General features: G+C 41.7%; 1 protein-coding gene across 4 annotated transcripts in view; it reads left to right on the plus strand.

Moving 5' to 3' along the window:
- Positions 1–22,795, plus strand: part of LOC147139702 (striatin-like) — a 29,017-nt gene extending 6,222 nt beyond the window's left edge. The window contains exons 2-17 of one of the 4 annotated variants that reach the window (XM_086044630.1): positions 8,308–8,411; positions 10,090–10,163; positions 11,838–11,916; positions 12,999–13,169; positions 13,481–13,616; positions 13,700–13,862; positions 14,831–14,941; positions 16,372–16,515; positions 16,621–16,757; positions 17,164–17,339; positions 18,551–18,598; positions 18,675–18,805; positions 18,887–19,054; positions 19,138–19,278; positions 20,351–20,539; positions 21,301–22,795. In XM_086044630.1, coding sequence (XP_085900756.1) covers positions 8,308–8,411; positions 10,090–10,163; positions 11,838–11,916; positions 12,999–13,169; positions 13,481–13,616; positions 13,700–13,862; positions 14,831–14,941; positions 16,372–16,515; positions 16,621–16,757; positions 17,164–17,339; positions 18,551–18,598; positions 18,675–18,805; positions 18,887–19,054; positions 19,138–19,278; positions 20,351–20,539; positions 21,301–21,470 — 2,142 coding nt within the window. In that variant the 3' untranslated portion in view covers positions 21,471–22,795. The remainder of the gene's footprint in view (positions 1–8,307; positions 8,412–10,089; positions 10,164–11,837; positions 11,917–12,998; positions 13,170–13,480; positions 13,617–13,699; positions 13,863–14,830; positions 14,942–16,371; positions 16,516–16,620; positions 16,758–17,163; positions 17,340–18,550; positions 18,599–18,674; positions 18,806–18,886; positions 19,055–19,137; positions 19,279–20,350; positions 20,540–21,300) is intronic. The other 3 variants (XM_086044629.1, XM_086044631.1, XM_086044632.1) reach the window with 3 other exon arrangements.
- The last annotated feature ends 260 nt before the right edge of the window (positions 22,796–23,055 follow it).

Raw genomic sequence — 23,055 nt, forward strand, 5'->3', positions numbered from 1 at the left:
TAGATCAGATTTGATGTGGCGTCTTTGATTTGATGGGCTCTATAGAAGTATGTGTTGTTCATGATTTTATCTCTGGTACATTTTTGGGTGGAAAGGTTAATGGATACAAATGCATGTGCTACAAAAATTAGGTTTGAAATATTAAAATAAACGCGCAGTAAATTTTTGCCATGTCACGAAAAAGTTATGCTATAGAAATGTTAATAAGTGACTTGTAAGTCCAGTGAAGACCGAAGGTAAACGCTATTTTAGTCGCAGCCCTCATTCTTAACTAGTTGATAACATGCAGGATACAGGATTTTTGTCAATATCCATCCATCCGTTATCGATACCGCTTATCCTCACAAGGGTCGCGGGGCGTGCAGGCAATGGGAGAACATACAAACTCCACACAGGGTGGCCGGAGCCGGGATCGAACCCACTACCTCTGAACTGTGAGGGGGACGTGCGAACCAGTCGACCACCATGGCACCCTTTTGTCAATATCGTTACATTTATTTAAATCGTATCACCAAGGCTTTTGACATCCTCTTTTGATCTAAGGGCAAAAAGCAAACTCATGTACTGGATGACCCTCTGAAGCCTTCCAGCTGTGGGGAAATCCCTGCTCCATGCTGTATCTGTATGGCTGTAGAATCTGTCGGCTGCCATAATTTGATACCCAGAGAAGGTTGAAGGTGACTCATGGTGTAAGATGGCTCCCTGTGAGTGTAGTGTGAAACACGGGCCCACTTTGAAATGTCTATATTATTCCAAAAAAAAATGCTTGTGAATGAATGGTCAGTAAGAACTGAAGTCAGCTACAGATAAGCTTAGTATTAGTAAGCCTTGATAAAATGACTTATTACAATGTTCTTAAGTTGACTTGTTCTAAAGACAAACAAACCCAGCCAGTTTGTCTCTAAAGCGCGGGGAACTGAGCACTGTGCCAAACTCAAACACAGGCTTGCACTCTGTGTGGCATTCAGAAATTTAGAAATGGCTTTTCGCTGCCGTTCCTTGGTCAACCCAATACTCTTGTTCAGAGTGCAGGGCCGCAGGCTGTAGTTATTTTTACTTCCCAGTATATGCATCAGCTTGGGAAAGTAGAGTTGCGATCATCCAAAGTCAGACTACTCGTGTTATTCCTCATAGCAGATCGCAAACTCATAGCTGGACCGTTATTAGTGATGCAGTGACAAAATAGTCACTGTGGGCAGACAACTGTCAGTCCTATGAAATATGATTTTGAAAGCCCTCTTTTCTGAGGTTAACAATACCCACTGGGCACAGTTTCTCTGATTTACAAAGTAATGTATCCATTCATTTCCTTGCCCAGGGTTAGTAACAGCAGTGAATCCCGAGGTGTCCTCGTGCTCCAAAAATGATTAGTCCACCTCCGGTGGCGACATTAGAGTAAAATGTATGTCTTGCAGAGTAGACTTGAAGTGTAGTGAAGCTGTCGGACAAGCTGAAAGCTATTCCAGATAGTGATGGCCTTTTCTATCCTGTGGGGCCACACCCTCTCAAAAGAGACCAAAGGCCTTTTATGTTCTCAGTCTCGGAGCTTGGTCATCAAGAGCTACACTTTATTATAAAACTATGCAAGTAAACAGGGGCTCTAAAAATGTATAGGCAGTTTAGTTAAGCATAGGCTATGTTTTGTACCGTCTTGATTAGTGTTGCACCACAATATCAATCAAAATAACCGTGATTACTATTTTTCCCATAATAACCTAGCCCTAATTCCAACGCAATGTTATGTTTTATGTGTTAGGAGGAAAACACAGCCGTGGATGGAACAGCATTTTTTTTTTATGCCAGTAAGATGAAAGTGTAAACCTCACACATGGCAATAGTAATAGCATGTTACTGTTCTCTAGAGCGAATGTACAGTAGCTGTCAATGTGTTGTGCAGAATCTGAATTCCCCAAAATGACATTAATATTGTTTATAATTGAACCAGAATTGTTAGCTTAGTAAGAAAATTCAAATGATGTTTTGATTTGTTGTATCCCCAAAGAAACATTCCTGATAGATCCCAGCTGGAGCTGCTGTATTTACTGCTATTTCGACTGATGGATGCCTTGCACCTGTCGTGCTTTTGGAGTTATGCAGCTTTTCCGCCCTTGTTGCTGCCAGTGTGATGGAATGTGTGGAATGTACTTGGCGAGTTATCAGGTCGACCATCATGTTGATCGTGGTGTTGTGGTGGGTAGCTGTGAGTTAACGTCACTCATCCAAAGAAAGCTTGTTTGCATTGTAAATATGGGATTTACCCCAGCCCCTGTTCCCGCTCCGCTCGCAAAGGGTCACCATGTGTGGAAGCCCCTTGGCCATATGAGTAGCCTAATCCAATCTGATAAAATGGAGTAAATTTAAGCCTTGTCAGACTGCTATTCACTGTGTTGACTCTTTTGAGCTTGATTGGACTCTTTGTTAGTGGAGTCCTAATTGTCAGTCGCACTCATTTCAGGACTAGAATTCATAATAACAATAAAAATAATGACAACATTACAGGTGTCAAAATTTATTGATTAATCAAAAACACATCCATTATAAAATTTCCATACCGTAATCATTTATAGCAGGGGTCTTCAGTCCTGTTGAATCAGGTGTGTTGCAGCAGGGAGGGATGGAAAACAGGTAGGACAGCGCCCCTCAAGGAATAGGATTGAAGACCTCTGGTTTAGAGCCATTGTTTAAGTTAAAATGGTCCAACTCGTGTGATGTCAGCCCCTCAACAGTAATTATTCTCTTATTTATGTTGTCCTAATGAAAGCAGACTGACTATCTTTTGTGTTTAATCAAAAGAAGTCATTTGCCAAAATCTATCTTTACTTTGAAAAAGTTAATAACCAAACCAGTAACTGAATCATTTTCAAAAAGGTTGGGGAGTACATTAATACATCTTGTGTGATGCTGGGAAATGGTTTTGTGATATCTTTTGATACGAAATAAAATTTTATTCGATTAATCGATGAAATAATACATAATTGAATCAGTTATACAAAAATTTTCAATAGTGACAGGCGTAATAATGGCCACTTTGCCAGAGTCCCACATTAGGCTCGACATGAAAAAGTTCAGACCCTTGTTCTTACCTTGTCTTAGCAGAATTGTTGAAAGATTGAATTTATTGTCCTCTGGCCTCTAGCCATTAGACTATCACCACACCCTCCTTTGCCCATTGCTGGATAAAAAAAAACACGCTCTAGATGGATGCCCCGTCCTACATGTCCCTCACTCGGACACACTGAGGAGCTCTTATCCCACAGCCCAATAATGCAGTCAGTGTGAGGCCAGGATTAAATGCTTCCTGTGTCTCTTTACAGCCTTAGTTGACTCATTACATTCCTCCTTAGGTTAATGTTTGATCAGGGTGTAGATGGCAAGCCAGAGATTCACAGAGCTTCACTCTTCTCACTCTCTGGCACCACAGAACACCGGGGGTCTTCGAGCAATTGCTTCATAGGGATGAGGAAGGGGATGGTTGATATTGAGTCTACATTTCTTTGTAATCACGTCACATATTCAGTCTGACAAAATTGACAGTTGGTGAACATAGTTCCTCCATCAGCTTGATTAAAAAAAGAATGTGGGTTTGAACACCTCAGCGGCTTTTGATGTTGTATCACCTTTGTCAGGCAGTTGGCCTTCCTGATATTTGCATTCCATACAAGTCATACATGAACACCACAACAAGACAGTTGCTTTAACACGTCATCCCTGCACACATTTTTTTTTACATTTGCCATGACTGCACATCATACAATGAAACACAATACTCAGAATACAACACAAAAGCAGCGTTGTTGGATGTGGCGGCCATTATCCGGCAAGCTGTAATCGTGGAGAATGTAAACGTGTGTTCATACAGGCGGCATTAAAAAAAGAAGGCGATAATTACATTTACACCACAAAAGCTTGCTAAAAACCACCAGCAAGCTGTCATACTGTAACTGAAGGTGGAACCCTGGCAAACACCTGAAAGAGTGCTGGCTAGCTCTAGCTGTGGTTGCTAGCTTGTACAGAGGGACTGCACTGCAGTCGAGGCTTAAAGATCAAGTCAACCCAAACATATATTTTTTCAAGAATATATTCTATGCAGGCCCACTAGTTGAAACAAGACATTCTGATAAATATTGCGGAATAAGAGTTCATCCACCCGTTTTTAGCCATCTCTGGGGGTGGCCATTTTGTCACTTCTGTTGACTGAAAATGACATCACAGTTGCTCAGGGCTCTGGTAATGACCAATCACAGCTCATCTGTTTTCTGAAGCTGAGCCTTGGTTGGTCTTTATCTGCGCCCTGAGCATTTGTGATGTCATTTTCAGTTGACAGAAGTGACAAAATGGCCGCCCCCTGAGATGTCTAAAAACCGGTGGATTTTGCTCATATTCCACAATAGAAATTTTAATCAGAAGGCCATGTTTCAACTAGTGGGACCGCATAAAACATATTCTTGAAAAAATATGATTCCGCTTTGTTTTTTTAATTTTTAATTTTTATTTATTTATTTTTTCATTTTTTCTCGCCGTGTGCGCTTATGTTAAGTGCTTATGGGTATTGAGAAAAGTGCTATACAAATTTTCTGGTTATTTGTATGGGATAGCTGTAACAATGTCGAACATAAAAAATACTGGTATATGAAAAGGCTCAGACATTGTAGAGGGATTTGCACGCAAAAACAGTTATTCCTTCAAAATAAAGTGTGTTTTGACTTATTTCCATATAGTCATGTGTGTGCCATTATCCGGCCCTTATTGTTGTTGAAAATATGACGGTCCACTGTATTCTGAAGCTGAGAGCATGTTATTCACTAGATATTGTAAAAGACAAAAGCATACATGTGTGCATGTATTCCCGCCCACACACGCAACAGCCAAGCCACAACATGTCAGATCAGCAACATTGACAATGATTTCATTTTGAAAAGTGATTGACTTAAAGTTTTTGTTGGGTCACTCCCGACGGTCCGAAAATAAATTGCATTACAACAGGGGTACCATTACAAAAAGTGCATTATCACATATGGAAAACACGATTGCTAACAGAACAAACTTACAAAAAAACGACTTTAATGAGTAACTCACATACTCATTTTGGGCCTTTGTGTCTTGGCGCACAGCCAGAGATACGAGCCTTCCTAGTAGTCGCTCACTACCACATTCAATGTTATTTATAGCTGTCAACCACATGTGATATAAAACCTAAACCAGATAAACAGAAACTCACACATCAGTGCCGTCTAGGGTTGGGCATCGAATATCGAGTGGAACCGGGTCTAACATTCTGGTTCTCCCCAAATCAGTCTGATTTGAAAATGTCTTCGCTAAACTTCATTGCCTAGTTTTCCGCATGGAAATCGCCCAACACGAATAAAGAAGGACCATGAGGAAATGTGTGTGTGCAGCGTGCACTAATACACACCGGCGCGCTAGACACAAATGAAGAACCAGCAGGAAGTGTGTGCTGATGCTCGCGAGCTGCGATAATGGATTCTCCTTGGCACAGATGAAAAGTGTGGCTGAACTTGAAAAGTAACCATGATAAAATAAAAATAATAATAATAATAATAAAAACAACAAATAGCCAGTCTTCTGCTTATGCAACACGTCATTGAATAATATGAAACGGCTTCGCACTTCGACCGTCCTGTGCTGCCTCTGAACTTCGGCTCCGACCTTCCGCCTGGTAACACACAGACCCACCGAAGTCAGAATCGAATAAGTTCGTCTAATGCAAACTTTGAGCTAACAAGTTAAACTGGAACTAAAACATTGGGTCAACACTCAAACACAAATGCCCAGCTAATATTTAGCTTATAGCATACACAGTGGAGACATATATACATACTGTACATATACAGTACACATGCATGCATATGGTTTCATAGACTGCTTTAATTAGATATATTTTCCTTGTGCCCTCCTCAAATGCAGCTTTTGTCTTTGTCATATATGATTTTTATTTCCATAGAAAAACAACACTAGGTTAGGTTAGCCCATCGATCAGTGTTCAGTAGCATGCGCTAAGAACCTGCTGCACTGTTGTATTTTCTTGAGGTTCTTCCTCCCAAAAAGTAACTGGTTCGCTCCCCCTTTTTTTTTTTACAAAAAAGAAACTGGAATCGTCGAAATTAAAAAAATACCCAGCCCAAATGATGTAATGCAACGATATCGCTATAAGTTTTCACACTTGTGTTTTTTTGTCATTTCTTAGGATATGTACAATTTAATCACCACTGTTAACTCATTCACTGCCATTAAAGAATTTGTCTCTTCACAGTCCAGCCGTTCAATCCCAATAATTTATTTATATTTTTTCAAATGTTAGGACAGGGCTATTCACCTAATTTATTCAGCAGGGAACAAAAACCCAAGGGGCCTGGGGCCATCTTTAAAACTTGACAGCATTAGAAGTGTCAATGTTTTTTAAAACGAAGCAATGCCTTGAATTTAAATATACAATATGTGTAATTATTTTTGTTGTTTGGTTGGTCATTCAATAAACTCCAACTGGGGTGCCATTAAACAGCTTAAAGCACGCTCAGGGACGGCAGAATCAGATAACGTCACACTTGCTGCGCAAGCAACATGGTACATTCGGGGTACTTTCACGACAGTGGAACTTACACACTCACCACGTTTTTCGGCACATGAATTGTTTTCAATTATGATGTTTTTCATATTGATTGAAGCCCAAATCGAAATCACGATAAATTTCCCAGCCCGACAGCTGATCACCGTAATCGACCTGAAATTGATTGCGTTCACAATTATCAATCACGTAATCGCCCAGCTCAAATCCCTGCAGACTGCAGACAGAGTGGTGCATTTGACGTTGCTTCTGAAGACTAGTTGCTAATATGCACCGGAAGTCTAAATTTAGCGTTATTTTAGGAAAAATAACTGTCAGAGTGAAGAGTGCACTTATGTGTTTGTATGCAAAGAGTGTGGATGTTTAGAATGCTGCTTCCAATGTGAGGCAGACTGAAGTGCAGTCATGACTCATTGTTGCGGGCTACAGCAGCTACGCTTGCTATCCCCGTGAACTCGTCATCCAGCCCACTCAAACTCACACCATCTTCTGCAAAGAGTTTCCAATGCAGTTATTCGATTTCGTTCCCTCTGGGAAGTCAACACAAAGTTAACCAAAAAGTGACTAGTTCCCATCCTGACTTTGCTTGTTCTTAAAATCTTACACATGCAAAGAAATGTATATCTTGCACCAGCTTCATGGTTATGAAAACATACAGTGTTTTTTGGAGGAAATAACAAGGATAACTTGCTGTTGATAATAGAAAATCTTTATATGGGTTGCGCAGATTATATAGGAATTATTTTTCATCAGGACAAGCTAGTTATGGCATTTGAATAAATTCAGTGATAAACTTTATGGAAAATTGGCATTAATTTAGACAACATTATAAATACAATCGATGAAAGATGTAATCAAAGCAAATAAAATTAATCATTCATGCGTTCTCTGGACCGCTCATTCAAATCTGTTTAATCCACGTAATCATACCAGTCGTACCATTTCAGCAATATAAAATTGACAACTATTCCTTGATTTGTTGTGAATATGTGCAAAAGTTGTTGTGGCTTTCCTGTTTTTACAACGCGTCACTCTGTTTGGTGATGATTTGTATGGCACAGTTTTTACACGGTCTCCCATTTTGTTATTTCGCTATTTTGGCAACCAGGCTTACGTTTAACGGTCAATTTGTGTTTCAAAGTAAACGCTTTAGCACCAGCAAGTAGACCACATACAACCTCTTTTCGGCAACCTCTGAAAGGAGCATCATCGCCACCCATTATTCAGAGGCAGTCATGGTTTCTCCAATGATCAAATTTAGCAGAGTACACATTAACTGGGACTTCACAAAGAAGTGTGAAAAATTGGAGACCAAACTATGTCAGTACTATGCTTAATTTATGCATGTTATTGTTAACATAATCAGGGTAGCAACTCAAGCTATTGCCTGTTTAAGAGACCGTTTGTATGGAGTGCAAATATTTTTTTGGAGCAACGTGGCGGATTTGTTGTTGTGTAGGAGTGTGAGTAGGTTAGGCTTATTATTTCCCATCCTGCCACACATATTGATTTGACTTTGTCCTATTTCAGTCTCAACAAAAGTAGCTACTCTCTGATGTGCTGTAGCCTTGCAGAGGTTAACATCATCTTTATTCCAGAAGGAATGTTTTATGACGAGGATGCCAGGAAACCTGAATTTTTTAAATTTAAAAAAAAAAAAAATAAACTCAATGCATGTTTTTCTTCTACTCGTTTTAAAATGTCACCTATTTTTGTATTTCCAGGCACAAATCGCCTTCCTACAAGGAGAAAGGAAAGGCCAAGAAAATCTGAAGAAAGATCTTGTGAGGAGGATCAAAATGTTGGAGTATGCGCTGAAGCAAGAGAGGTGAGTGACATCACTGCTGCGGCTTCCGCCCTCCCACAAACACGTTTGCGTCTTTACTTGGCTCCGAAAATACCTTTTTTTCCCAGAGAAATGTGAGAAAAAATGCGGTATAAGCCATCAGTCAACATCTCCGGGGGTGTCATGCGTTCGATTGCTTTCATCAGCAAGTTGTAGTCGTGAAAAAAATGTGAGCATATTAAGAGCGCTTACAGTCAGAAGTCATTGACATTGCACATATACAAGCACGATGTCAGCAGAATCAGCAGTGGTGTGAGATTCTCCTGGGTCTAGCTGTCTGATGTCGGCAAAAAGGCCACGTTGGCATGTCTAGATATAAACATGCTAAAAATGAAGACAAGAGGGGGGAATTCTTTCTCCATCTGAAATGAGGTCAACGCCATCGCTTTCCCTCGTCGGAAAGATTTTGTTTTCATTCTTTTGTGCACCAGCTTGTCACCATCTCACTTGGAGCAACTGTGTTCTCCTCCTCAATGTGACGCACTAAAAACCTCGTACAACTGGATGATGCGGGCAATGATTGTTTAACCAATGAGCAGCTACTCAGTCGTATTGCTGGAATGATCATTGCACTCATGACTGCCCGTGCAATGTGGATTGAAGATGAAGAAGTCAAAGACTGTTTTCAAAGATCCATTTCACAAATGGATGTTCGACTTGAATGTATGCAGCACATTTTTTCAGGCAGCTAATTTGACCCAATCTACTGCGATCTCAAAGCACATGTGGTCAAAGACTGTTTCGAATAGTCCCCCGGTTTTATAGGGACTTATTTCTGCCTAGACAGAAGGTATTAGGCAGTCCCTCAATGTTGCCCAGGCCACATTTATGATCTTAAGGAATGTAGTCAACAGTGGTCCTCACCGCCTAAAATTGTTGTCTGGGTCATCAGATCCCCCCTGCCTGTCTGTCTCCTGAATGTCTTTACTGTGTCTTGTGCTGTCAAATTACAATCAGTGTATGTGAATCATAGCGTCCTGAGTGTCAGCAATTTAAGTATAGAGCTAAGAGAGTTGCTCTGATTTCCTCAGCCAGCTCAGATGTCACATAAACCTTGCCTTCCTCTCCAGTCATTCAAGCATGGGGATTGTCCTCTAACTCTTTTTTTAATACTATTTATCTACTTTTCCCTCGCGAGAGAGCACACGACTGCCTCAGGATCAATGCTTGTAACCCAGAAATACTACCACTTCCCACTGGTTGCTAAGCAACCACTCACATCACCAAGAACATCTTAAAAGCAGTGTGAGATTTTCATGAGGGGAGCTTCTTCTGGATGGGGGCTGGAGTCACGAGCTGGAGCCGTGTGAATTGAAAGGTGTCAGAGTACTCTTTGTACCGAGCCTCATCTGCCGATACATTTGCATCCACGTTTTGATCATTTTTTTTCTTTGATTATCACGTTGTAAATGTTGCATATTACAATGCTAGCAAATTGAATAAATAAAGAGTTCCAAAAAGCAGTATTGTCTTATTTTTTTTTTTTTTTTGACATATTTGAAATAAAGGCTAAATTATTATTTGATGGTCTAACAAGTCAAGTGAATATGCAGAGTTGGCTTCAAAGAGGTTAGCTTTGTCACTTTTCATTGACCTTTTTCAAACGTGTCTAATCAACCGTGATTGTTTACCTGTACACCTGTATTTGTTTTACTTACAGAGCAAAATACCATAAGTTAAAATACGGGACAGAGTTAAATCAAGGTGATATGAAACCTCCAAGCTACGATTCTGGTAAGTTTGCTTTCAACTCCACCTGCTCTTCTGAACCACTGTTATTGTTGTGCTCACGTACCTTTCGTTACATCACCGTTCACTCATGTCAGATCTTGTTTGCCTCCATAGCTTCCTTTTGTGTCCTGTCTTGACTAATGAAATGGTGCATGCCATTGTGAATACACAAACAACCAATCCCACTTACATTCACACCTGTGGAGAATTTATAGTCTTCAATGACCCTAACATGCATGTTTTTGGAATGTGGGAGGAAGCAAAGGAGGAATGTGGGAGGGAAATCAACCCACACAATCACAGGGAGAAAATGCAAACTCGCACACAGGAAGGCTGGAGCTGAGATTTTAATCCAGAACCGCAATACTGTGAGGCAGACGAGCTAACCTCGATTTCGCTGTCTGGTACCGACTTGCTTTTCAGTTATACTTACATCCACAAAGTAGATTAAAGATGAAATTCCAAGGTACTCTTTAACATCGGCATGTTAATTAAACTGTGCTAGCACTTAAAGCTTTGCTTTCCCCTGTGAAAATAGAACGAATAATGTGGTCGCATTGGTGTGGGTGGTTTCTCATGTTCAAGTCCTTTGCCAACACCAAATCATATTTTGTCAATTCCTGTCATATTTCCTCATCTATTTTCATGAGGACGTTTCAAAGCCCCCTAGCCCTTGAAGTGCCGATGCAGGCGCGAGGTGAGGGAGGAGGTGTTAGGTGGCGAGGGTTGAGACGAGTGGGAAGTGTTGCTCACATGGTGACACAGCTGCCAATCGCTCACCTTCCGGACACGTGACCCACTTCTTCAAACTCACATTGTTTGGCGCCACAACCCCCGGCCACTGTGACACACGTGTGCCAGCCCCATTCAAATGTCAGTAACATGTTTGGCCCATACTCGGGTCTCAGCTGACTCACAAGTGGAGCGTGAACGTAGATTAATATCACACTGAGCTTCGAGTCCTATCATTGTATTATTAGAGCGACATTGTGAGCAGTTGTGGAATCGGCCTGCACAAGCACATCATTGCACTTTTCCTGTATAGCATAAAACAAAGTTACTTTTTCCAAAATGTCAGTCAAACTGTATCTGTCACTAAATATAAAAGCTGTTTGTTCAAACGTCAATATCAAGAGTGCAGATATTTTTAAAAAACAACAACCTACAATTCAGGGGCGGAGCCATGGGTGGGCCTGGGTGTGCACAGGCCCACCCAGATTGACAGTCTGCCCACACAGTGAGATTTATGAAAAAATATATACTTTAACATTTTTTGTGAATTATGAAATGATTTGTTTTTTTTTAAATTGAATATTAAGAATGGCATAATTGTAGTTGTCTAAGGAAGATCTGAACTTCATATTATTCAGTTTGTCATTTTATTTGAATATACTAATATGTCAGGACAGGAGGATTGTGCGAATGAGAGAAATATTCAGGCCCACCCTGATTTTTCCAGGCCCACCTATTACCCACGTTCTGGCTCCGCCCCTGCTACAATTTCAAGTACAGTAAATCAATGTCTATAGGATTCTATTAATTGGTCGATAAATTCCATAGCTGAAATGTGTAGTTGCTACAATATGGTGAAGAATGTTGTGGTAGAGTTTACAAAGCATAAATATTATGAGGCCATGCTTTTTGTGGAGCGCTGATTTGTGTCCTCCTCTTCTCCAGACGATACGAATGAGAACGACACTTCTGGATCGCTAAACAATCAGCTGTACTGGAAGCAAGGCCGGCAGCTCCTCAGGCAGTAAGAACACGTCTTTATAGTTTCATAATAATCATTTCATCAATTGGCTTTAAAACACACATGACGTGTGACTTTAATTACCTGGCTCTTTGGAATGCAGCCTGGTGCATTTGTTTGGCTGACTTCATGCAAATTACAGTTGGCGCATGATGCTGTACTTCTTTGGCAGTGAGGAAGCCCAAAAATATAGACAGGAGCTCCCTCACATGGGCAACATCAGTCATTACCTGCGCTGTCTTTAAAAAAAAAAAAAAAAAATATATATATATATATATATATATATATATATATATATATATATATATATATATATATATATATATATTCATATTCATATTCATGTGCATATTTTTGTGAACATTAAAATAGAAATGTTTTTATCTGATAAAATCATATGATATGATCAAAATTACATTGTAGGATCAGAACCTGTGACCTGAAACAAAGATACATTGTGATGTGGCCCAGAGTAAAATTGAACGTGGAAAACTCGCCTCGTTTGGATGCTTATAGCTTTGTAAAGTGTCATCAATCTAGATGGGAGTTTTTGTGTTAAGGTAGTTATTACATTTTGTGTCCAAATATCCCGAAGTTTCATCCAGAATACAGAACGTTTATGAAACACCACCCAGTTTAGTTTGTTATTCGTCATGTCTGTTTCCTTATCATTTTGCAAGTGATACACTTTGACGGAGGTCTGCACTGAGGAAAATGTGATCCTTCTCTCCATTCACTACACTGCAGCCTCTCACATCATCTGCCTCACATGCTGGCCATTCAGACGGCCCATATTTCTTGACGAGCAAAGTGCTAATTTCGGCAGCGTCATCTTGGCTAAAACGCTGTTAGTCGGATTTGTGCTAGTCGACGAGGCACATTAGACAGTAACGAGAATGTCACTCTTCTCTGATCACATCAATGTCCCTGCTGTATATTTTTTTTGTCAATGTCTCTGTTCCACCAAGACATGTTTTTAATGAAGCATTATCATCTCAGTCGGCAGGTTATCTCCTTCTTTGTCATTTTCCCCTTTTGCCTACAACTCAAACAACCACTTAACCTTTGTATTTGTCATTTTCTAGGTACCTGCAGGAGGTGGGTTACACCGACACCATCTTAGATGTGAAGTCGCAGCGTGTCCGAGCGCTGCTAGGCCTCGCCGGGGATGGAAGCGGGAAGACGGTTGAACGTATGAGTACGGAGCCTTTGGTAAATGGGACCGACACATCAACAAAGGGCATGGGGACTAGAGGGTGAGTTTTTTTATTTTTATTTATTCTTATTTTATTTTATTTTTTTCCCCCCTATGCTCCTTACTTGCTTCAAAGTGACATTAGCAACCACAAGTATTGCAGCAGCCATTATGGGCAGTTCAGTGTCACTCCCTACCAACCAATTCCTCTCATTTCTCATAAGAAGTTGCTAGACTATGGCATACTTCAGCATAATGATAGTAACCCCAGTTACACACGTTACCGATTACCGTACTTGATTGCAAATTACATTGTAAGCAGTCAAACTCTTAATGCAGCTATGTGTTTATGGATGCATTCCTATTCAACAGGAAAGCTGAGCTCTCTGACACAAGCGCTGTACTGGAGGCCTTCAAGTTCATCGAGAATGCGGCAGCTGAGTTCAGTGATGAAGATGATGAAGAGGATAGTGAGGGGAAGGACAGGACTAATGTGGAGTCCAGAACGGTAAAGTAATAGCCTCCCTTCACCTGCTAAACAGGGTTATATCTTTACAATTTATAATGTATCTTTCTGCGTCTTCCTTCCAGATCATTAGGAAGAAGCCATCATCGTCAACGCCGCCAGCCAGTATGGACATTAGTGAGGACCCAGATACAGAAGATGCCCTTAAGGGCTTTGACTTCTTATCAAGTCCTGACGAGATGGACATCTCACCAGAGTGCAGAGGCACAGGGGATGGCACTGACTGGGGTGAGTCATCTGAAACTGGCAGCATGAAGTTCAAAATGAAAACACATCAACACACAGCTTTTAGAAAAACATGGGGAGTTACTAATTGTTTCAACTCTAATTTGAACGTAAATGTGTTTTGTTATTTTTTTTTTTCCTAACACTTTTCATTCATTTGTCTTGTGTACATAAATCACAACCAATGGAGTTAATCTCATATTGTGTGATGTCATCCACTCTGTGTTCCCGTAGCTAGCCTGTGACTAGAATGTGTCTTACATCATTTGTGTTTAATCAGCCTAATGTTTGTCTTCCACTGGTCCTCAGATTAAAGCCAGAAAAAAATGGGCTCAATATTATTCTGTTAAGATGTTTCTTTGTAAGGGGTCCTAGGTTGTGCCAGCGTTCTGGATTTGTGGCCCTGTCAGCATGCTTGCAACCAAACCCGATCTTTGTGGTCTTTTAAGCACAATTACAGGTCATCTAAATTCAGTATATGGACATGTATGGAAACACTGAACAGTCTGCGGCCTGTAGTACACAACATTGACTTTATAATTTCTGGGCTACATAGAAATTCATTTGCCTGGAAGAGGTTTGTGAAAATGTAGAGTTAATCCCAACAAAATGCAAATTCTTAGTTTGAAGTGTCCCTGCATGTAGCGCCTTCTAAATCCTACACGCTCGGCGCACAGTAATAAAATGATCCTTTTTGTGACGAGGGTATTTATGATAGAAAAATCCAAATTAGAACATTCACAGCATGCGAAGAATCCCAAACAATCCCTCTAAAATGAGTGAGCTCTTTCAAATAGATGCTCATGTACAGTATACATACATGCTGTCTACGGTGAACCTTGAGAAATCTCTGGAGTAGGAGGAAGTGGAGCGATGGCTCTGTAAATCCTTACCCTGCCAGGCCTTTTGGGGCTCTCCACTTGGCAGTTCCTCAACAGCCTCTCGGTTTTGGTTTTGTCCCCCCTGTGTAGACAAGGACGAGCACGGTCCCATTTCTGAGGCCTGGGACGTGGACCCGGGCTTGATAACCAAACTCAAGGAGCAGTACAGAAAGGAGCGCAAGGGGAAAAAGGGGGTGAAGAGTAAGTCCTGCCAGGCATCGCTGCCTCCCTTCTTCTCTCTTTGTAGAGCCTCACTTCCTTGAGTTCCGTCAAAAAGCTCCAATCAAATGCCCTTTACTTGGCTTTGCTCTGACTTCTTCTCGTCTGTCATTTCATCCTGACTCGTTTCTGTTCTTTGTGCTGCACATTCCAAATGTGTCCCCTTTCCTTTGACTCACTCACTGCATGTTGTCCTGTCCCGCTTCAATGTCACAGATATCGCAGATTAATATAAAAGGTGGTCCATCTGCGTATCAAGTCATCTCCATGGTCTGTTTGTGACCGCACTGCTTTCTGCAGTGATAACAACGTTATCGCCATTACCATCATCATGGTGTGGCAGCCTTGATGCTGCTGTAACATTTGCGGCTCTTCACAATTGCCTCAACTGCTTCAACTCACGGGGAAATGCACTTAAGTCGTCAGAGTCGACTTCACTCTGCAGTTTTTTTTTTCCTTGCTGTGATTGATTAAAGAAATTAAGGCCAATCACTTTCTACCTCATTTCATTCATTGCTACTTTTATTGCTGCTTCTCTGGTTTCCGTACAGATTAGTTTTACTCTTGCTCCGTGGCCGAGGTCAAAGCAAGTAGATGTAATTTTGAAGCCATAGGTCTTACTTCATTCAGTCTGGTGCTTTGTATGGTACAGTGTTGTACGTTTTTTTCACCTTTTACAACAGCGATCAGGTGGTTTGATAACATGTCTGTCACATGCTTTGGACTCTAAATTAAGAATTATATCACATTGATATACCTTATTTCTTGTCTAAAATTAGCCCGTTTTGAGGGGGCAACCCAGCTCTGCACAAGTGAGTTTTCCCCCTGCTCTATATACAGGGCCAATGGCAGCTATGGATTCCATTACCATGACGACCGTGGATGAAGCTAGTGGGTTGAATGAGTCCATCTGCTTCTACTGAGTGTGGAAAAAAAATAGCGAACGTAAAGACAATAAATGAATTAATTAGTCAGTGTTAATTAGCCCCACTCTTACAAAAAGGCGTCTGATGGAAATTGAGAATGGCTCGCTCAAAGACGCATATCTAGAGATTTGCAGTTTCTAAAAAATATACTTGCTTATTTAATTTCAACATTTGATGGATTTAAAGCATTTTAAAAGTCATTTGTTTTTATAGCTTGTCCCCATTAAAATGTACATCAATATTGTTTATGACTCCCATCCACATAAGTCTGCATTTAATGACAAAAGTACCTCAACCACCTTTCTTCCTCTTGAATTAAGAGCTGTGCTGCTGACTTCCATTCTATCATTTGTGTCCTTTTGTGCATCCCTTATTTTTATTGCCTTCCGATGCTGCATTTCCCTCCGTTTCATGTTTGTATGTCTTTCCACTCTACGTTTTCACTCATGTCTCTTGTTAACACTCTTGACGGGACGCTTTAAACAGGACCCAACCGGTCCAAGCTCCAGGACATGCTGGCTAATCTGAGAGATGCTGAAGACGTGTCCCACATGCAGCCTCCATCCACCACCCAATCCCGATCCAATGTGGTACGCTTCAACGAGCTCGACGGCAACCGAACAGATGAAGGTCAGCAAGCCTAAATAACTATTTTCGTTCCTACAAGACAGATACGTCTCAGCCTGCCTGTAATTGTCCTAATTGTGATGACTCTAGCTCTCTGTTTATTTCTAGTGGAGGCGCTGACCTTCCCGCCCACCTCAGGGAAGTCGTTCATTATGGGCTCCGACGAGGCCATGGAGAGTGAGCTGGGCCTGGGCGAGCTGGCGGGGCTCACTGTAGCCAACGAGGCCGACAGCCTGGCGTACGATGTGAGTAGGAGGGAGCCAAAAATCCCACAAGGCCATCATTCTGGCCGGAGCTATTTCTGAGTATGTGATGATTGGAGCTTAGAGTGTAACACACTGACCGTGTTCCTCTAATATACAGCGTTCACATCATATAGCCACAATTCGCAGACATCTCAAGCTTCTATTTTGGCTCTCAGTGAAATAGCTTTGATATTCGTCTGTGGAAATGTTTAGAAAGTTGGTGTTCACGCGGTCAAAAAATGGTGCTATCGATTGAAGTAATGACCATAGGGGGGGCTTTTTCCATTTCAGGCTCACACACGCTTGAACTAAATCCCTTATTTCTGAAATTCATTTCATTTTCACACAAATGTATGCAATGGCATCATACTGTTGAACGGTTCTTGACTAGAGACTATTTCCTCAGATTGGCAACAATAAAGATGCCATGAGAAAAACTTGGAATCCAAAATTTACCCTGCGTAGCCATTTTGACGCCATACGAGCCCTGACCTTCCATCCCGTGGAGCCCGTCCTGGTCACTGCCTCAGAGGATCACACGCTCAAGATGTGGAATCTTCAAAAGACAACTCCGGCCAAAAAGTAAGACAACATGACGTGCTGGAGAAAGACACTCTTGTGTATGTGAAGATGCTTTCTTTCCATTGGGTTGACTCAGTCATCCGTCGGGAATTGTTCTCACTCATTAAAGTGATTTCACAGCACAGCTCTGCCACACACCCACACACAACCTACTGGGAGTCATTCAGCGTAAACACTTCTGGATCAGTGCAACTTGTTAATCTGCAGTTTTATAATGTCAACAGATGCCAACTCCTATCATCACGCCTTTTGAGAACATTCTGGATATTTTGTCAGGAACATTTTGATTTGGGCATTTCAATCGAAACAAACACATGGCACCAGAAAGTCTCCAAAAAGCACTTTTTTTTTCCTTTATATTTCTATACTTTGTGATCATCATTTCTTTCTTTGAATCGTTTTGAGTTACAAAACATTGGCAGCTTTTTTTTTTCTTTTTTTTTTCTTTCAGTTTTGTTTTATTCAAAACTGTGTCTTGGCACAAAATAGTTTAATATACAATAATGTAGTGACAGTTTTATGTACAGACAGACACAGGAAAACTCTGGTTTTCAGACTGTACTGTGTATGACTGTGTATTCTAGGTACACTTATTGATTTGCTATTCGTGGTGGGTTACGCTTCATCCTAACAAACGCCGTTCCAGCGAGACTTGTGTGAAAATTGTGTGAGGTAGCATCAATCATTCATTCTGGCGTTTCCTGAATACATTTCACGATAGTTTAGCACCAGTTTAGCCTAGCTTGGCCTTAGCATGTCTTCTCCTGTTAAACAAATCCTAATTTCTTGCTAACAATACTTGTGAGATGTGTCACTTACTTGCCGCCACGGAGGTGATGTGGAGTGACTTTTAGAAGATCGGCTACTGTTTTGCCACCATGCTAGTCATCCACCTGCAACTGTGGCGCAGCAAAGCTAGTTTTATAAACGTCACCGCGATTAATTGATTGGTGGAGTCCAAATCTTATGTCAGCCAATCACAAACGGGCGGTGCCTTCAGACTTTAAAACTGCCAAGTTGATCTACAGCACATGCCGTTCAGTCCTCTCGAAAAAAATTGCGACTTCCCAGTGACAACGGAACACATAGCAACTGCCCGAAACGAAATACGGCCAAACTGGAACCTTTGGCATGTCGTACACGTGAATGTCACTGAATACAGTTTGGCGTGTGATGATCAATTATTTTATTTGATTTTTTTTTGTCCTCAGGAGTACATCTTTAGATGTGGAGCCAATCTACACGTTCAGGGCCCACAGGTACAAATGGTTCTCTGACACAAAAACACGTTTTTAGTGATGCCAGACATACAATTTAACATACTGGAACCCACAGGGGGGCTGTGTTGAGTGTGGTCATGAGCAGCTCCGGGGAGCAGTGTTTTAGCGGAGGGGTGGACGGCACCATCCAATGCTGGAACATGCCCAATCCCAACATCGACCCTTACGATTCCTATGGTAACACAGGTTTGAATTTTGTTGTAAATAATAATGAATACATTTGACAGTTGAAGTCAGTGGCTGAATTGAGTTTGCGTTGTGTGACAGACTCAACAGTGCTGCGTGGGGAGCTGTGTGGACACACAGACTCCGTTTGGGGCTTAGTGTACAGCAGTGCACACCAGCGCCTCCTTTCCTGCTCGGCTGATGGGACGGTGAGACTGTGGGATGCCAACAGCACTTCCCCCGCCCTGGCAGTATTCAACGAAAATAAGAGTAAGGACTGGACGCTCAGAACTGTGAGTTATTCACAGTGCTTCTTTTGTGTAACCCATCATGGGTGCTTGTGTTTCCATCAGAGATGGGAGTTCCCTCCTCGGTCGACCTGGTGTGCAGTGAACCAGCTCACCTGGTCACATCCTTCACTAGTGGGGAGATTGGCCTCTTCAACATGGAAACCAGTCAACTTGTCCTCAGTTTGGAGTCCAATTCGGAGCAAGGTCTGTTTGGGAAGACTGCATATGTGCTTTATTTAAGCTGAACATCGATCATGTCACGTTTTAACAGAAGTTAAATATGTTGATTTTCTCACCTTGCAAGGCCTGGTTTATACAGCGTTCCCTCGCCACTTTGCAGTTTGGTTATTGCGGCTTCAATCTTTCGCAGGGTTTTCATTTGTGACCGTTACTTCATCTATTGTGGTTTTATCTTGCTATTTCGTAGGTTTTCTTGCTGTTTTTCTTCCTTCTTAGTCGGACCAGTTAATCTTTTTTTGGGGGGGGTGGGGGGTGACTTGTTTGGCATTCTAGACCATGAACATTAGCTCATGCTCCCAACATTCCTGTTCCCTCATGCGGGTGCGTTCAGAAATACGCTCTGAGTGTACGTCTTCACTGAGACCGTTCAGAATGTCGGAGCCCATTGTGTCAGGCTAAACAGTACAAGAAAAGTAAACAGTTGAAGCATGAATTGGTGCATTGCAGCCAAATGTACACTCCTGGAAGGTTTAATGCATCTTTTGGTGCTGTAAATCATTGTTCAAAATGAACGCCGGTTGCCATGACTACCAGCCTTCTTCATCATCTGCTAAATGTTACTGTAGGTGACGAAGAAGAGCTTCTCCCGGAAGTACGGATCTAGAGGAATGTAGTCATGGCAACAGTCTTACGGTTTCCACAACAAGGATTTAGTCTTCGTTTTGCATTTTAAAAGTTACATTTATTCAGTGTAACAAATGTTCAGAAGGGTAGGAAGGGAACAGCATGTGTAAATGGCTAATAATAGGGGGGTTACAAAAAAACAAAACAACCAAAAAGTCAGCTGTCATGGGCGATCATGGAACGTATCACTGGCAAAAAGTGAGGGAACACTGTATGCTCTTTATATGAAAGTGTTGTTTTGGTACTTGACATCTCAACGTGGGCCACATTCTTCAATATTGTACCTATTAGATTCCATGTTATTCAGATGCATTTTGCATCACAAACAATTCAAGGATGCTTAGTGGGAAACATTGGTCATTTCCGAGCATATATTTCTAGTTCCACACTAATGCGTCTTTGTGTTAACTAGGTCCTCCCATTCACATCAACAAGATCCTCAGCCACCCCACACTGCCCATCACCATCACAGCACAGGAGGACCGACACATCAAGTTCTTCGATAACAACACTGGCAAACTGATACACTCTATGGTGGCCCACCTGGATGCCGTCACCAGTTTAGCTGTGGACCCCAACGGACTGTATCTCATGTCGGGCAGTAAGTGTCATAAACGGCGGTTAACAGAAATAATCGCATTCAGATTGAATGAAATGTTAGACACCACTCATTAGTTGGATTAATTGGAAACAGGAACAGCACACACACTTGTGAACATGAACGGTGTTGTGTTCATGAACTCGTAAATAACCAGAACTCTTAAAGGGGAAATCAACCCAAACATTTTTTTTTCTCAAGAATATATTCGCAGCAGGCCCACTAGATGAAACACGGCATTCTATTTAATATTTTTAGTTTAATAGTTTACCAGGGCTTAATGTATGAAAACTACGACCAATCGTCATTAAAATCCACGTGCACATCTCTACCTATGCCAACATCAGTCTCTGAAAATATCCAAATGACTGCCTCAATATTTTGGATTTCATGGACATACCCGATTGGTCGTTGTTTTTTAACATTAGGCGACGTTAGGCTTTTTCTCTATTGTGGGAGAAAAAGACTTAATGCCTGCAAAATTTAAAATACGGTACCGATTGTTTTGATATTTTCCGAGGTTGAAGTGGGCATGAGTCGAAATATGCATTTGAATTTTGATTACAATCGGTTGTAGTTTTCTGTCATTAACGGACGTTAAGCTTCTTTACAGGAAGCGTTTTCGTCCCCACATTCAGGGAACCAGAAGTGTTCCCTGTATTGAGTCATGTTAGCGTGCTGCTGGTAGTCCACATATTTGAAGGTATATGTGCAATTTCTCTGTTCCACTTGACATTCTGTTGCTTCCGACAACGTTTGTCCAGGTCACGACTGTTCCATCCGACTGTGGAACCTGGAGAGTAAAACCTGCATCCAGGAGTTCACGGCTCACCGGAAGAAGTTCGAGGAGTCCATTCATGATGTGGCTTTTCATCCGTCAAAATGCTACATCGCCAGCGCCGGGGCAGACGCCCTCGCCAAGGTGTTCGTATGACGCAGTGCTGCGTCTCTCCCCAAAGCCCCCTCACCTGACTCCGCCTCCAGTGATCTGGGACCAATCGAGGCACAGGAGGGGAATAGACCTTCAGGCACTGGTCCAATCCCGCCCCCTACCGCCAACTGGTTTTCTGTCGGACCGGCAGACATTGTAGCTGCTTACAGGCCGGGGATCTCCACGTGCAGGTCGGGCTGGGAGAACTGTCCTCCTGCCCCCCACATCGAACATCCAGGCAGGCCTGGATGTGTCCGCTCACAGCGCCCTACAGCAACTCAGACTTCACCTCCACAGCCAGGAGGCTCAGGACAAGTGTGAAAATAAGCGTCAGGAGTCAAGAAACTCGGTTCCGAAACCGCTTTTTTGCTCCCCCGGCGTCAGCCCGCATCCCTCAGGCCCTCTCCTCCCCATCAACGGACGCCCTACAAGATCAGGTTTTGTGTTATCGGTCAAGATTCACTTCTCCTTCGCTTCCCGGACTGACTCGGCTTGCTGGCCTGCTTTGATTTTCCTTTTTAAAAAAAACTCGTTGACAAACGTGCCTTTGCTTTCAAAGGCCTTGGAAATGTTCTTTTAACAAGCTTGTTTTGGGGTTAGTGGGGAGGGCGGGACCGGCAGAGAAACGGATCTGGTTGTCACAGTGTTGCTGATTTTAACATTGGATGTAAAATGACAAATGCTTATAATAAACAAAATATATATTCAGTCTTAAAATTAACCGTGTAGTGTGAATTTGAGTGCTCCTTTTTGATAAATGTATTTGGGGAATCAGTTTTGTGCTTTTCCAGGCAAAGCTGGTAGTGTGACGCAGAGCAGATACATTCAACGGTCTGTTTGTTAGATTATTGTACACTTGACAAGTAAGATTAGCGTACAAATATTTGTGTCTAAAGTAAACCATTTTGGTTATATTATTACAATTCAAAGTTGGTTATTGGTGTCCATTTTAGGAGTAACTAATTGATTTTGGCCAGTTTGCTCTTGTTCCAATTGAATGGCTTGTACTGTTTGTAGTCCCCTCTCCCCACCGGACATGCTTGATTACAACGTGTTGTGTCATGTCCACTTATTGACAGTAGTCCAGTGTTTAGCAGGAACCTAGTGCAGTACTTTAGGGACTCTTTGACATACGGTAACGCGTTCGCCATCTAACACGGAGTGAGGTGACATTTCCTGCAACTTTTAATCCTACTGTAAACCACGAGGAGACGTTCTTAGGTTTTGAATCAAATGATCGGAGAGTGCAGCGTCCAACGAGCCATTTTCTCATTCACTGGTTTGTAAATCAAAGCAATGTTCAAAAATAAAACCTGCTGTAAACTATTGCTTTGGCTCTGATGTCAGTCATTTCCATACACTCTTATTAAACACAAAACCGCTCTTTGAAGTTGTCTTCCTTTTCTTTATTTTATCAAAACAAAAAAGCAAACAAAAAAGAAAAGATCATTGTGAGCAAATACTTTTAGAAGAATATGTACAAACAGGGAGACAATCATAAATACTCTTTAAACAAAAGCTGTTTAAAAGCGACGGCACTGTTAAGGAAATAAATCATGCAGTGCACGTGAGCCACATTCCAACGACC

This window comes from Filicampus tigris, chromosome 11 (assembly GCF_054856515.1).
Source record: "Filicampus tigris isolate MCC_2025a chromosome 11, RoL_Ftig_1.0, whole genome shotgun sequence".
Classification (NCBI taxonomy): Eukaryota; Metazoa; Chordata; class Actinopteri; order Syngnathiformes; family Syngnathidae; genus Filicampus; species Filicampus tigris.